This window comes from Rhinoraja longicauda, chromosome 25, assembly GCF_053455715.1.
Source record: "Rhinoraja longicauda isolate Sanriku21f chromosome 25, sRhiLon1.1, whole genome shotgun sequence".
Classification (NCBI taxonomy): domain Eukaryota; kingdom Metazoa; phylum Chordata; class Chondrichthyes; order Rajiformes; family Arhynchobatidae; genus Rhinoraja; species Rhinoraja longicauda.
The window spans coordinates 14153123-14170329 of NC_135977.1; the positions used below are offsets into that span (position 1 = coordinate 14153123).

Consider the following 17207-nt stretch of genomic DNA (forward strand, 5'->3'; position numbering starts at 1 on the left):
GTGGGCAAGTTGGGCCGAAGGGCCTGTTTCCACACTATAACTCAATGAGTGCAAAGAGGATTCACAAGAATGTCGCCAGGACGAGGGTACGCAGTTCCCTGAAAGTAGACAGAGTGGTGAAGATAATGTCTGGCACACTTGGCTTCATCAGTAAGGATGTTGAGTATAAGAGTTCAGGCGTCATGCTACAACTGTACAATTTGTTGGTGTGACTACACTTGGACTGTTGTCTGCAGTACTGGTTGCCCAAATACAGGAAGGATGTCAACAAACTTCGAAGAATGCGAAAAAGATTCAGGAGGATGTTACAGCAGCTGGGAGTTTTAGTTATTAGGAGAGATTGAATAGGCTGGGATTTTTTCCCTTGAGCATTCGAGGCTGAGAAGGGACCTTACAGAGGTATAGAAAATCATGAGAGCCATAGGTGAATGGTCACAGACTTTTTCCCCAGAATTGTGTAATCCAAAACCAGAGAGTGAAAGTGGAAAGATTGAAAATGAATCTGTGGGGCAACCTTTTCCACACTGGGATGGCGAGGGGGGGGGGGGGGGGGGGGGGGGGGGGAAGAAATATACGGAATGAGCTGCCAGAGAAAACTGATGAAGGGACTCAACCCAAAACGTCACCTATTCCTTCTCACCAGAGATGATGCCTGTCCCGCTGAGTTACTCTAGCATTTTGTGTCTTTCTTTGGTGGAAACTGTCGAACAGGTACATAAATACATTTTTTTAAACTTAAGCAGGTACATGGACTGAAAAATACATTAAACAGACTTTTGGACAGACTGAAAAGATTTAGAGGGTTATAAGCCAAATACAGGCAAATGGGATAGGTCCATATAGACAACATGGGCAAGTTGGGCCGCAGGACATGTTGGTGTGATGTCTAACTCTATGAATCTATATGACTCACCAGCACTTTTCCTTTCCTTCTCTAATTTGCACCTCTCAAAGATAATATTTCTTCGCAGTCAATGCTCAAATAGTTTCCTCACTACGGGTACTACCTTATTCTTATACCTAATGCCTGCTCAGGCCATCCAATTAGAATAAACTTCACGCACTTCCAATCCCTTTACAATAAGTGCTGCCATCTGAATTTGTTCCATTTTCTACTATAGTTCCATCACCACAGCATAAGTCTGTCAAGCTAACTCAAATACTTGAGAAATTAGGGCAGTGGAGCATTGCACAGAGCCATCGGGCAAATTAAGTTAGGTTTTAAAATAACTTTCATACAATGTGACCACAGTCCTCAAAGGAGAGCAACTCCGAAAGATAAGTCACCCATGCACGTCTCAGTGTCGAACATTCATGGGTACGTTTTTGCTTCAGTCATTGAATTGCTGGCAAAATACAACCAATTCAACTGCAGGGTTTTCATCCTGCTGTAGCTGGGATCGGTTGAATTAATAAATTCCTAGGACCAAATCAGAATCCTTACATACATATATGGGACCACATCAAAAGAGACTACAACATATTTCTATATAACACAAATACAAAAGAGGAATTGCCACGCAGATCAAGATCAGAGCCGCAGACTGCTGGAACAGCAGCAGCATCAATTCAATGATTTATTCATTTTCTGTGCATATTTGAATCCATGAATAAAGTCTGCAATAATTCATCTTCAGAAGAAATAGCTCCATCAAAATATTGCCCACTTCAACAAGAAATAAGGAAAGTAGGCTCTACTCAATCAAATGGTTCAAATGTTGTTGCCAATTCAAGTAAATGGTAGAAATAAAGAAACAGCTTAGTGTCATGAATTACATTGTTTTCGTTTTTCTCCATCATGATACATGCAATGAAATAAGAACAATGCAATAAAAGTCACATTTTTCTTCAATCACAGTAACTTTAGCACAAGATGGCTGCAGACCTTCCATAATTTGGATTAGTGACGTTATAACAAATTAATAATAAAGATAAAGCAACATAATCATACAGGAACTGAAAACACAACCTATACCTTCAGATCTTTATTAAAGGTACTGAAATGTCAAGTATTAGTGTTAGTCCACAAATGCATCGCATCAATCATTTTACTGTCATTGGCATATTCAAAACCCCAAGTTTATTAACACATGTTGGAATCACATCTTTTGTATAGGTTATTGGTGTGCCATTCATATTAAAATTATTACTCTCCTCCAAATATTGGACTGTATGATCCATGCAAGTTAAGCAATACAACCTCGCAACCAACACTGCTATTCCTCAAACACGACCAGATAAAATGCATAACTGGTCATTCACTGATGAATTAGGTTCTGTTGTAGCTTCTGACAATATTTCACTCGACTACCACTATTAACATGGATAAAGTACAGCTACTTAGACAAATCAACCTTGGAATTATTTTTCAAAATGAACATAATAAATGATGGAAATATCTTTTTTTCAGAAATATTTTGATTTTTTAAAAACAGGGCTCAAGGTCTCACACTCTCCTTGATTATTACAGACTCTGCACCCCAACAGAAAGCTGGTATTTTGACTCCGAATTAGTCCAGAATTTCTTAAATTTTTATTATACTCAATCATTTCGGATTTAAAAACTTCAAGCCGTTTGGTTGCTTGCTACAAGTTTCTAACTGTCAGATTTATACGGCCACAAGAAGCCTGCAGAGAAACTTGAGAATTATCTCAATAACCACTCTAAGGCTTTGATCACATTATAAGGGAGACATTCCCTGATAAAATAATATGCTACAACATCTGTGGAATGAGGGAGTTAATCATCCAATAACCTTTCACTAGCTTTCTTACATTCTTCATGGTCCAGAATATGAAGCAAATAAAAACAAAACTCTTACCCATATGACTGATTGCTGGTGTGCTAAGTTGTTCTGCATTTGTTTCAGGCGAACATTTCCCACATTACTTTTCAGCGCAACAATGCTTGATTGCTTGTAAATGAGAACAAAATGGTTTTAATCAAAGTATGTTCTAACATTGGCTCAACTCCAATCAGGGCCGTCTGAGCCTGAAAAGATTAGAAGACAAAAACAATCACATTGGAAAAGTACTTGGATTAATAGTTGAAGTATTGAAGCCTACAAGCTGAGAGCTAGAATTAGTCTGAGTATTTGGCTGGTATGGACCAATAAGCCACCGGATTCATACCATATTATAAATGTGCACGATTCTTCTTTGATTCTATGTTCTGTAACTACTCACTATCCGAAATAGTTTACCTCGAATGACACCATCAAACCATTTAAATTACATTAACTAACTCGCTTCTACACTATTAAGTAGAGAGTGCATACAAACTATATTTCCCAGCAGCCATAATATGATTTGACTTTATGTCTGTGGATCAGTGGTCCTAGTCTAATCTTAATATAACTGAGCTTCCATGAAAAAACTCAGACAGTGAATACAAAAACAGTATCTCTAATCAGTGCCTACATATTTCAGCAGTAGCTAAACTCAGCAGCAATGCAATACACAATTTTCTGTAGGAGCCACATCAAAGCTATGGTCAAGAAAGCACACCAACACCTCTAGAAGGCTTATGAAGTTCTGCATATCCCCAACAACCCTTACCAAATTCTACAGATGTGCCATAGAAAGCATTTTGAAGGGATATATTAATCCCTATTTGGGAACAGTTCCATCCAAGATCTCAAGAAATTACAGAGAGTTGTGGACGTAGCCCAGACACAAACCAACCTTTCTTTATGTTCACAAGTTATAGTAGTAGAATTAGGCCATTCGGCCCATCGAGTCTACTCCGCCATTTAATCAAGGCTGATCTCTGCTTCCTAGTCCCATTTTTCTGCCTTCTCCCCATAACCCTTGACACCATTCTAATCAAGAATTTGTCTATCTCTGCCTTTAAAATATCCACTGACTTGGCCTCCACAGCCCTCTGTGGTAATGCGTTCCACAGATTAACTACCCTCTGACTAAACAAGTTCCTGCTCACCTCCTTTCTAAAAGAGTACCCTTTAATTCTGAGGCTGTGGCCTCTGGTCCGAGACTCTCCCACCAGTGGAAACATCCTTTCCACATCCACTCTATCTATGTCTTTCAATATTCTGTAAATTTCAATTAGGTCTCAACCTTCTAAACTCCAGTGAGTTGAGGCCCAGTGCTGTCTGGATAGCATGCAAACAAAAGCTTTTCACTGTACAATAATAAAATAAAATAAATTAATTCTTACCAGCAGATAGCAGCGGTAATGACCATCTGCTAATTTGCTGAGTCCAGTCTTTTCAGCCCTCAGAACAATGTCTGCATTGAGGTTAATGAAATTATCAGCTGATACACAATTTAACAAATAGATTAAATAATATGGGATGAAGGGACAGATGTTACACAGAAGGGACAGATGTTATACCTTTGATCGTAAGGGGAATGACCAGGGAGAGGTAGGGGTGGGTGGTGAAGGATGCACAGACCAGGAGACCTAGAAACCAGTCCCTGTGAAACCTGAATAGGCTTGATTGTACCAGCATCTGCAGTTATTTTCTTATAGGCTTGGAACAATGACTTGTTTCACATACCCCCTAGCTCTTTCTCTGCTACATCCACAACTGCATCCAAAATGACTTCTGCACTCATCACTTCACCATCAACTTCCACCCAGTCTCAAATTCACCTGAACGACTTTTGACACTTCTATTCCATTTCTGCATCTTTTTGTCTCCATCTCAGGAGATAGACTTGACACTGTCATATTCTATATACCGACCAACTCCCAGAGCTTCAACTATATTTCCTCCAACCTCCATTATTTCCTCCCATTCTGAAAGGATTCCATCATTTTTTCTCAATTTCTCACATTGTGGCCTCTTCTACATTGGTGACAGCAAGCGGAAGCATACAACACAGAACACTAAAAGGCAGGAACAGTCTCCACTGCCCACGATGTCTGTGCCAACCATGATGCCAATTGAAACTAATCCTATCTGCCTGCATAGTCCATAGCCCTCTTTTCCCTACCTGCTCATGTGTCCATTTAAACATCTCTTAAATATTACTATTGAATCTGCTTCCATAACCTTGTCCCTGGCAGCGCATTCCAGGCATGAACCACCCCTGTTTAAAAATCTTGCCTCACAAATTTTTCTCCTCTATTATTTGAAATTTCTACCCTCCATATCTCATTGCCATCTGGTTCCAAAGATCACCTACCAGCCTCTATCGCACCCCGTATGCACTTCTATATATTGGTAATCATTCCTGTTCCCACCTTAGTTCTATAAGAAGATAACTGCAGATGCTGGTACAAATCGAAGGTATTTATTCACAAAATGCTGGAGTAACTCAGCAGGTCAGGCAGCATCTCGGGAGAGAAGGAATGGGTGACGTTTCGGGTTGAGACCCTTCTTCAGACCCACCTTAGTTCTGATGCATGGGGTTCACCCAAAGCATTAACTTATACCTATTGCCTCCAAAGATGCTGCTTGACCCGCTGAATTCTTCAACGTTGTCTGTTCTAAATTCAAGCATCTGCATTCTTTTTTCTGACCCGTGATTGCTCAAAACAGAGGAGAATTTTTCCCCCCACAATATTGTTTTATTCCATCACTTTGTCACAGAGTTTATGTATATTTTGAACATCCTTTAGTAACACTAAATTATTCAACTGACCTGATGTAGTCAGGAATGGTCATTGTGGTTTACCTTCCCCCCTGTAATGCTGCAACCACAACAGTTTTAAATCAGGAAATCAAGATGAAAGGATACAGTGACTCCAGTGTTGAAAACCCCTCCGCAGTTTGCACCTCCGGCTCAGTTCGCTGATGCGAGACTCAAGGATATGGATGCTCTTTTGAAGATGCCAGGCCAAGAACCATGAAGCAAAGTATCGTGAGAAAACATTGTTTGTGTACATTTGATCAGCTACACCTGTAGAAAGATATTGGAAGGACAGCAATAATAAACAGAGGGAAGTTAGGCTTATCATTACATCATATTGCTTCATTTATGCATCATATGGCAAGGAAAAAGGCCCTCTGGCCCAACGCCCATGCTGACCAAGATGCCCCATCGACACCAGTCCCACCCACCGCATTTAGTACCCACCTCAACTACCTCCTCTGGCAACTCGTTCCATATACCCATCACCCACAATGTGAAAAAGTTGCCGGTTAGGTTCTTATTAAATCTTTCCCTTCTCACCTTAAATCTGTGTCATCTGGTCCTTGATTCCCCTACTCTGGGTAAAAAACTATGTGTATTTACCTTAAAAAATCCCCTGTATCACAAAATGTTGGAGTAACTCAGTAGTTCAGGCAGCATCTCAGGAGAGAAGAAATGGGTGACGATTTCGGGTCGAGACCCTTCTTCAGACTGATGAACTAAAAAATCCCCTCATGATTTTATACACCTCTATGAAATCACCCCGCAGCCTCCTGCGCACTAAAAAATAAAGTGCTAGCCAGGCCAACCTCTGCCTGTAACACAGCCCCTCGAGTCCTGCCAACAGCCTCGTATATCTATTCTGAACTCTTTCCAGATTAATGGCATCATTCCTCTAACATGGTAACCAAAACAGAATAAAATAAGCCAAACGCGATCTCACCAACGTCTTGTACAACTGTAACATGTAACATCCCTACCCTGACTGATAAAGGCCAAAGTACCAAAAGCCTCCTTGACCACCCTATCTAACTGTGACGCCACTTTCAAGGAAATATGTACCTGTAGTCCTACATCCATCTGATCTATAACACTCCCCAGGGCCCGACCATTCACTGTGAAGATCCTGCCCAGGTTTGACTTCCCAAAATGCAACACCTCCTTTATGCAATCCTCAGCCCACTTACCCAGCTGATCAAGATCCTACTGTAATTTTTGATAACCATCTTCACCATTTACGATACCACCCACTTTGGTGTGGTCTACAAATTTAGATTGCAGCATTTGTAATGGCCCACACACTTTTAAGATGGAAGGAAAAAGTCAATTTCTTAAGATGAAAGAATTACACTTTTTTTTAAAGAAAGCAAGCCAGGGAGGATATAAAGAAGTCATAGGATGCAGTATGTTTTGCTATCCTGAAGGCTTTCAATGAGGTGCCATATAAAACATTCTGCACTTTAAAAAAAAGAATTTGGGACCTACTTCAACTGAATCTAGTGTTTCATCCATCTTCAATTATGTTAAAATCTGTAAAACGTCCCTTTATGTTTATCCTATTCTCTATTTCACATTCCATTGACCAAATTAATACCTACATCACCCTCCTTTCCTGTGAAGACTGATATAAAAGGTCAGTAAAAAAACAAACCCCTATTATCTGCTACCATGCATGTTTATTACCTTTTTGTTCTCTAACTAGTCCCAATTTTGCATAAGTCATTCTGAGGCTCCATTTGCACTGAAAACACTTTTCAGTTTTCCACTATTTTATTTACCAGTGTTCTTCCTTGGCCTCTTTTGGGTCATCTAATTTCATTTTCACCCTGCATTATCAATATTTTTCTTAGCTTACTGCAAAGTTGATGCCCCAGCATCTGACACAAGCTTCTCTTTTTCACCTGGCCTATTCTTTTGGTGTCTTGACATCAATGCAACTCCTTTGGTAATCCTCTTTCCTTGTGAAATTATATCAATCTTAGAACTGTTGCAGCTGAGGAAGTTGCCATTTGGGCAATCAAGCTGATGCTGACCCTTACACCGGAACAATGCAGTTCCCTTTGAAAATGACAATTGGATTTGTATCCACCATCTTTTCTGGCAATGAATTCCATTCCATAATTAATCACCGTTTAAAAAAAGATTACCCTCATGTCAACAATTAAGAAAGCAACTTGAATCAATGTTTCCAATGGAAACAGCTTCTCCTTTCAATGTTCTGTTAAAACGCCATCCACCCAAAATAGAGACAGTTTTTCTCTCTCTATAAATGCTACCTACCTGAACTACTGATTTGTCTACACACTTCATGATCATGTTAATCAAATCAACTCTCAACCTTCTTTGCTCCAAGATTCCAGATTTCAGTATAAATAAAATCCCCCAACTTTACACTCTTTCTAAGGCTTTTCCATCCTTTCAATAGAACAGTACCCAAACTTGAGGAAACGGCTTCAGATGAACCTCTGTTGTACTTCAGGTTAACATATGGCTCTAATCATGAAACCCATGATACTGTATAGTTTCTCAATCAGCAAGTGTTAGCTTTGAGCCCTAACTGGTGCCTCTCCAAATAACCCTCTTCACTGCTTGGATAATCAGCTGGCATCTGACAGCTGCATCCACTTCACTTCCACTGCATTACTCCACATGAGAATTCGTCAAAGCAGTTCTCAACTTCAGAACTGAGTACGTAGGCATTTTTCATTGGTTCCCCCATTACTGTACAATGCCAACATTGCTGGATCAAACCATTCTTGTTCAACACCCACCTCTGTTCCAGATCCAAACAATTTAAAATTATTACCTTCAAATCACTTGTATCATGCTCCAGACCACTTTCTCGATGTCCAGCAGCTTTTGTCTCCTTACTTCCTCCACAATTGTCCATTCTCCAATCCCAGCCTTCCATTCATTCTACAACTGTTCTCACCACAAAAGGTATTCATGCCTTCAGCCTTCTTGATATTCTCTCCATTAAAAAAACTACTGCAATTGGTATTATAAAGATCCCTTCAAAATAATCTGTGCAGTCAAACACACATCCACAGGAAGGACTTCAATGTTCCTTATGCATGTCATGAATGGGTATTTAAATTTCAGACTCTAAAAAACAGTACTTATTTGTTCATCCACTGTGTTGTTAATATTGATCTGCATAGATCCAAGGCCAGAATTACCACTAATGGTGAGGAACCATAGTAGTTGTGGTCTTCAGAGATCAGAAGTGAGGAAAATAACAAAACGGCATTCATATTTAAAACCAACCAATTCAATCTAATTGTAACACAATGAGCCCAACCTGCCTAACCTCTAGTCAGTACACTAGAATTGAAGAATCCAATTAAGAACATGATTGACACCATTGAGCCTATGGTCAAAAGCTCAAATTATACATCAGTACCTCTGGCGGCAGCATTTATATAATAACAAAAAAATTTAAATCTTCACTCCAGAAACTTACTGTGCTGAGATTTCTTCTCCCTTCGAACCTGGACGTAAACCAGCCAGGCCAGGAATGAATGGCGCAGACACCGGCGTTGATATGTTTGCTGAGCTTGGGCAGCCCGTTCCTGCACTTTTATCGACTGATGTAACATTGCTTTCCACTGAAGCCAAGCCTGCGCTCAAAGCAGAGATGCTACTGGTTAGCTAACAGTGCCCACACCCTAAAACAATAAATTCTTCCTGCTTTTATCACAATATTCAGCACTATTGAAATACATTAAACTGCGCTGCTATTGAAAAATATTGTAAAATACATAGAACTAAAAACTGTAAATCTGCAATAGAAAATGCTGAAAACACAAAATTTAGTCAGTACTTTAAAACTAAAACCTGTTTTATTTATGAATCTTACTTAGAACTCCCCTGATGATATTTTCAAGATACAGGTCCACCACTGATTTTCTGGCATCCTTGGTTCCAGTGCCTTTCTGGATTATCCATTTTTCCAGACCAACTCACAGCCTCTGAGAGGAGTCCATCAGTACCGGAACGGTCCACCTAGGCAGCCGAGATATCGGCCCGCAAAGTTTGCCTCGGAAGTCGGCTATGGGAATGGATCTGCAGCTCCGGCCCAGCCAGAGTTTCAGAGCCCCCGCTGCAGGGGGGAATTTGACTCGCGGATCGGTCGCGGAAGTCCCTATGAGGTCACGATTGGTCGCCTCACCCAGTCTAGGTGCCATATTCTCGGGGAGACATCCGAGGAAGATTTCAAGTGCACTCTCGTAATTGTGTCCAGATGATAGGAGGGACCACCAGACCATCAGTTGCCCGAAAAACAGTGGTGGACCTGTATAAACTAATCTCAGGCAGAACCTACTGAACTGGAAGCAGGAATAGGATGATCATCCACTCCGTACTTGTTCCATCATTCAATGAGAGTATGCATGCCTTTTTATTCAGTACATTTTTGCATAATCTATACCCTTTAATATCCACAAATCTAATAAATATACTCAGTAACTGAACTTCAAACATTTCTCGGTACAGAATTACAAAAACTCACTACTAAGAAATCTCTTATCTTCATTACGATGAGACTTAGCAAATGTTGCTCAACAAATGGCTTCAGTAAATCTGGTTTATAAAGGGGAAAACAAAGAGGCATCTCAATGTCTGGTGATGTCTACTGGCAAGCATCAATAAGAATATCAGATAGGAATAAAATTGCACTCAAAGTCTATATTCACACCAAACAGTTTTTTGAGATTCACAATCAAACCGACTCAGGAAATATGGACTCATGCAAGGAATGGAAAATACAGGAATCTCTGAATCTAGAAACCAGTATGATGCACAACAGACAACATTAAGCAGGGATATGGGGGGAGAAAGAAATGTAAATAAAACAAACCAGTTAATACAAAGAAAAGCACCCCTGTCTCACTTAAAGCTTCCAGAATGTTCCATATATCTGATAACACATTATTTGGCCAGTATCATCAAGCTGTTCTGTGGACTGCAAATAAAAGCTCATGTCACAAACAAGGCTGCCATCTGCTGGCTAAAAACATTAATACAGAGTGTGTGAAGCAATACAACTCCGTCACTCATAGCCCTGTGGAGAACAACCATCAAAATGGCTGAGGGAGAGGAACTAAATATTGGTCTCAAATCTACAAAGTTTATATAATCAAAAAAATGTGCAACTTCTAGACAAAGCCACAAAGTTTTTATTCCATTTGATTGATTCCATTTTGATTTCATCTTTTCATCAATGCTCCTCCCTTTGTCTTGCTGGGCATAGTTATGGAGGGTCAAGTTGCCTTGTCACCTCGCTCTAGGCTGGACATGCAAAATCAACAAGATTCCAAACCAGGATTCATGCTACAGATGATACAATTGAAAATTAAATATGTTGCTGAAATGGTTAAACAAAAAATCTAGAGCTGTAAAATGCAGGTTACAATTCAGACAGCACCAGTCAGACCATGAGATTTAGTTTCAAGATGGAAGGAACACCTCGTTTTATTTTCACATGTCTAGCATCACGTCTGATGACAGTATCATGGAATATGGGTTGGACGACTTTTCAGGAAGGTAAAGTAGTACGTGGTCATGTAGAAATAAGAAACTGCAGCTGCTGGTTTACAAAAAAAGACACAAAGTGCTGTAGTAACTCGGGAGGTCAGGCAGCATCTCAGAGAACATGGATAGGTGATGTTTCGGGTCGGGACCCTTCTGGCAGACTTGTATTACCTTGCCTGTGCATATTCAAGAGTAGAGAAAAAGTAAAATTCATGTTGAACTTTTAACTGGAGTCAACATGACAAAAGAAGCTTGGAAACTCAAATTCAAATATGCTCCCCAATACTCATACTTGAAAATGTACTTCAACCATTTTCTGCGTTGAAACACTGTATTTCAATAATATCAGACAGGTAAAGAAAAGAAATGAATAGATAGCAGTCATCAATCTTTCTTATTAAAATGCTTTGCTTTGTAAACCAAGTAATGTATTGGTATGACACCAACAAAGCTTTTAGTTTATAACTTTTTTTAAAAAGTTGTTAGTCCATAACTTTATTTAATGACACAAAATGAGAGATATATACAACATAAATTGCAGTAGGTGTGCTTTCACTGACCTTCAGGCAATTAACATTCCTGATTATTAATCAATGTCTTCAGGATTAATCAATGTCCTGGAAAGTGAGCAACAGCCAAAATAGGATTCTGTTACTCTCTGCTTACACATACTGTCAAATTATAAAAGGACTGGACAAGCTAGATGCAGGAAAAATGTTCCCAATGTTGGGAGAGTCCAGAACCAGGGGCCACAGTCTGAGAATAAAGGGGAGGCCATTTAAAACTGAGATGAGAAAAAAAAAATTCACCCAGAGAGTTGTGAATTTGTGGAATTCTCTGCCACAGAAGGCAGTAGAGGCCAATTCACTGGATGAATTTAAAGGAGAGTTAGGTAGAGCTGCTAGGGACTAGCAGAATCAAAGGAAATGGGGAGAAGGCAGGCACGGGTTACTGATTGTGGATGATCAGCCATGATCACAATGAATAGCGGTGCTGGCTCGAAGGGCAAAATGCCCTCCTCCTGCACCTATTTTCTATGTCTATGTTTTTAAGGCTCGTTTTATGAATACTGAATAAGATCTCAAGGCACCTTTGGAACTATCTAAAGAGTTGGGAATAATATGGAAATAACATATATTGTACAAATGCCACACAACTGAGAAATTTTGAACCTTCAACATTGTATGTATGAGAGAAAAGTCAATAGATATACATTGTGCACACATTCAAACAAAGAGGTCACATATATAAAGATCATAAACTTCAAAGTTACACGATGCAAATCACCAAAAGGTGAAATATTTGTGCTTATATCTACCTTGTGCTGCAAGGATTCTGCCCAATACTGCATTGCTAAGCCGTCCATTGCACGATTTCTTTCCTTCCTCACCAACTGTTTGGTCCAAATAGACCACACATTCCTAGCAAGAAACAGTACTTATTAACATGAGCTAATTCATTAATACCTGATTATTGATGGTTCATCATATATTGACAAAAATATATCAAATAGGATCTACTGAAAAAGCAGAGATCTGCGGAATAAAAGGGGTAAAGAACTCTAATTATCCAGAAGTAGCCTGGGGTAATGTTAATTCTGACAAATACTAAAAAATCCTCATCCAGCCTCTGTACTTACAGACTACACTGTACTAAAGCCCTTCTGGCAAAACTCTCCTTCCACTTTCCATGGACTTCAAATCACACCCATTATCTGGAGTCAAGTTTTCAAATGCTTTTTAGAAGAATATTCCCACCATTCTAACTCCCCACTGTTTCCACATATCACAACCACATTTTCTCCAATTATTTATTCAAACTACTTTTGAAGAATGCTACTGAATCTCAATAGACAATATATTCCAAATACAAATCACTTATGACATTAACAATTTCCACAGCTATTTCCATTTGCTCCTATCCCAGTCTAGATTCACAATCCTCGAAAAACATTGCATTTCTCCAACTCTGATCATATATATTTGCAACTTCAATTTACAACTGGCGACTATGACTTCATTTGGCTCAACCACAAAATTGTGAAATTCCCTCTCTGAACTTCTCTGCCTCTTTTCTGTTAATAAGTCCACTTAAAAATGCAATTTGGCTATGCGTCGGCTACCTGCACCACATCTCTTCTAAGACACAAAATGCTGGAGTAACGCAGCATCTCTGGAGAGTAGGAGTGGGTCGGGTCGTAGGCGTTTAGGCGAGAGTAGGCGTTTCGGGTCGAGACCCTTCTTCAGACTCCTCTTCTTTGTCTTTGTCACTTTTTGTCTGATATAGCTTCTGCAAATATCTTGCAATATTTTACTATACTAAAGGCAAATGCTGTTGAAAACAATAAATTATCAAGAAAAAAAATCTATATTAAAAAGAAAATCGATTGGACTGAAATGTAAGCAGTGTGAGCAATATTGAAATCACAATATTGTTTTACTGAAAAAGTACAGACCAAGAATCTCCTGAACAGTGCAATAATACGGCCAGATTTAGACACAAGAAACTGCAGATGCTGGTTTATTTTTTTTAAAGGACACAAAGTGCTGCAGTAACTCAGTGGGTCAAGCAGCATCTCTCGAGGACATGGATAGGCTACGTTTAAGAAGGATCCCAACATGAGACATCACCCATTCATGTTCTCCAAAGATGCTGCCTCATCCACTGAGTGGTTGGAGGCAACACTGTGTCTTTTTTACTCCAAAGATTGCTACTTTTCAGTACGAACTATTAAAAATAACCAATGTGATTTGGTTCCAGCAACAGATGCTGATGGTGACACAGGAGATTGCAGATGCTGGAATAAGTAAAATACAAAGTACTGGAGCAACTCAGCAAGCCAGGCAGCATAAGTGGAGGAAAATGGGCAGACATTTTGGATAAAGGACATTTCAGACTAATGGAATAGAGGGGGAAAAGCAGATAAAGAGTGATGAGGAGAGGGGATGGAGCAAGAAATGGCAGGTGATGGTTGGATCGATTCAGGTGTGACGGGTAATTGGCAGATGGGGAGAAATAGTTACAAAGGCTGACGATGAAATTGAGAGAAAAGTGTGAAGACATGGAATCTGATAAGGAAGATTCCAGAAAGTGAAAAATGGGCAGTGAAAAAATGGGGAGTGACAGATGCTGATATTTGACCTGGTCTCGAGTATCTGAAGATTTTGACACAAGGTGGCCAAACAGTTCTGTTTTTCTTTGTAATAACCAGAATAAAAGTAATTAAAAAACAGTTTACACTCACCGAGTTATAGTTTTTATATGAAAGACTTTTGCCTCAATCTGCATCAAATGTTTGGTATTGCGAATTTTTATGTACAAGGACCAGTGAGTCCAGATCTTATGCAACGTCTGTAAATGAGCTGAAGAAAATAGAAAAGAAGGTGATCAAATTTAACCAGAATAAATACAGCTAACATGACATGAGTTAAGTTTCATGTAAGTGACACATCATTTAGGTACAGCCAGTAGTGTTAGGTAGCAACAATATTACCGCAACAACCTCAATTTGGATCAAGTTGCCCCTTATCCAAAGAACACAACTTACTTCAAACTCAATAGACAATAGGCAATAGGTGCAGGAGGAGGCCATTCGGCCCTTCGAGCCAGCACCGCCATTCAATGTGATCATGGCTGATCATTCTCAATCAGTACCCCGTTCCTGCCTTCTCCCCATACCCCCTGACTCCGCTATCCTTAAGAGCTCTATCTAGCTCTCTCTTGAATGCATTCAGAGAATTGGCCTCCACTGCCTTCCGAGGCAGAGAATTCCACAGATTCACAACTCTCTGACTGAAAACGTTTTTCCTCATCTCAGTTCTAAATAGTCTACCCCTTATTCTTAAACTGTGGTCCCTTGTTTTGGACTCCCCCACTCACTGGTAGAACTCAAAAAATGACCACTGTGGAAATGGAACTATGAAGGAGTTCATCAATTGATTAATTTTATGACGGTGGACACAAAATGCTGGAGTAACTCAGTGGGACAGGCAGCATCTCTGGAGAGAAGCAATGGGTGACGTTTCGGGTCGACACCCTTCTTCAGACTGATCTATTAATTCTATGAACACAGGCATTAAAAATAAAGTGACTTTGCAACTTTTTGTCGCAATAGTCTTTTGTCAATTTCCTTACATTTCAGTTAGTACCTACTGAGTGGTCTTGGTTGAGTAAAGAGAAACTGACAGGAGAGTTGGTACCCTGGAGGGAAATGAGAATTTATTTCTAATCTACTGTTTTAAAGAATGGCAGAGTCTATTTGTTCTAATCTACCGTCTTAAAGAATGGCAGAAGCATATTCTACGGAAAATGAATATAAGAAAGCCCATGGGAAAAGAGCAGGAGCATGAGCACAAGGACATGTGTAGATTGATAGGAAAAGAGTACACGGCCAAATTAGACAGCACTTTCAAGGAGCCAACACAAGCATAATGGTTCAAACATATGATATTATATGTTTAGTATGATCCACAAAATAAGAAAGAAATAAAAACAGAAATGCTGGAAATAGTCAGCAGATTAGGCTGTATCTGTGATGAGAGAAATGTTTCAACTTAATGACCTTCATTGGTATCAGGAAATGCTACACAACAGGTGTTTTATGATGTGCAGGGGAGGGGGCAAAGGAGAACAGGGGCAATGCGTGTTAAAGAACAGCAACCAAAAGAAAATAAATGACACAAATTGGTATCAACTGAATGAGGCTGTGCAAGATTGTTAATGACAGCTAATCTTTCGGCAGTTGTAAATAGAAAAGATAGGCACTGTCAAAAAACACTTGTTAAAAATAAAAAACCTCCCAGTAATAATTTATTTTAACCTAATTTTTATTTAAATTAAAATATTTAATTTACTGCTATTCTTGTTTTGCCTTTGGTTAGCTTTTGTAAGATCTTAGCATTGTTTTTTTTTGCGTACTGCTACTTTTCCCTGCAGACCTCAATCAGTATGGATTGGCAAGAACACATTTTCATCACTGACCATCAGCACAGGGGTACCTCCTATGAGGTCAGTCTACTGCTTTACTCTCTCTCTCTCTAATAACAACTGAGTAGGCAGACACAGCTCCAACACCATCTTTAAATTTGGCCTCGATACCATCGTTGTTGGACGAATAACATGTAAAAACAAAACAGATTACAGGAGGGAAATCAATAAACAGCTTCAAGTTCCTGGATATACACATCACTCATGATCTGTCCTCGGCCAGCACCTCGATGCAATCAGCTCATCAATGCCTCTAATTCTGCAGAAGTTTAAGGAGATTCAGCAAGTCGCCAAATACTATATTGATCTTCTGCAACAATACAGTGGAGAGCATATTGAATGGTTTCATCACAGCTTGATTCAGAAATTCAAACACTCAAAAACGAAGGAGGCTGCGGAATGTGGTGGACATTGCTCAGGTTCTGACCACAGGTTCTGACCTTCCCACATTCGAAGGGATCTACAGGATGCGCTGCCTCAAGAAGGCAGCTAATATATTGTACTTATACCACCCTGGGTACAATCTCATCTTGCTGCCACCATCAAGAAGGTACAGGAGCCCAAGAATCGTTACCTACGGGTTCAGGATTAGCTTCCTCCCATCAACCACCAGGCTCTCGAAACCCTCTGCACAATCCTAACCACAGCCCTACTTCAACACCAAATTACTACAGACCTTGCACTGTTATGATTGCTCCATATTCTTTGGTCTATGCACCATTCACTTCAAATAACTGATAATTTTTATATATTTATTATTGTTGTTGCTGCATCACATGTGCTTGTAACAGGTAAGAATTTCATTGTTCAGGTTCATATCTGGTGCATATGTCTAATAAATAGTCTTTTTTTGGATCAATAATCTAGATTTTATCCAATATTGAAAGTGGTTAACTGGTCGAAATTAACACATTTATATCTGTGAAAGAACTGTGAAGCATATTTAGAATTAAATAAACAACTTTAACTTTCTATAATAAGATGAGTTGTTATTTCCTATACATCTCTTTACAAGCCATTCAATACATTTCAAAGAAGAAGGTGACAGCTAAATCCTCTTTTTAGTAAGTTAATTGCAGAGCAGGGCA

At 39.5% G+C, this 17207-nt stretch overlaps 1 protein-coding gene across 4 annotated transcripts in view; it reads right to left on the bottom strand.

The window, feature by feature from the left end:
* The window catches only part of sfi1 (SFI1 centrin binding protein), a 96229-nt gene that overhangs the window by 70284 nt on the left and 8738 nt on the right, over positions 1-17207 (bottom strand). For 3 of the 4 annotated variants that reach the window (XM_078421303.1, XM_078421306.1, XM_078421302.1), the window contains 6 exons: positions 14378-14495; positions 12452-12554; positions 9065-9221; positions 5707-5868; positions 4178-4248; positions 2823-2915 (listed from right to left, as the gene is read on the bottom strand). In XM_078421303.1, the coding sequence (XP_078277429.1) occupies positions 2823-2915; positions 4178-4248; positions 5707-5868; positions 9065-9221; positions 12452-12554; positions 14378-14495 (704 nt within the window). Of the gene's footprint in view, positions 1-2822; positions 2916-4177; positions 4249-5706; positions 5869-9064; positions 9222-10459; positions 10515-12451; positions 12555-14377; positions 14496-17207 lie in introns of those variants that run through there. The other variant, XM_078421304.1, reaches the window with a different exon arrangement.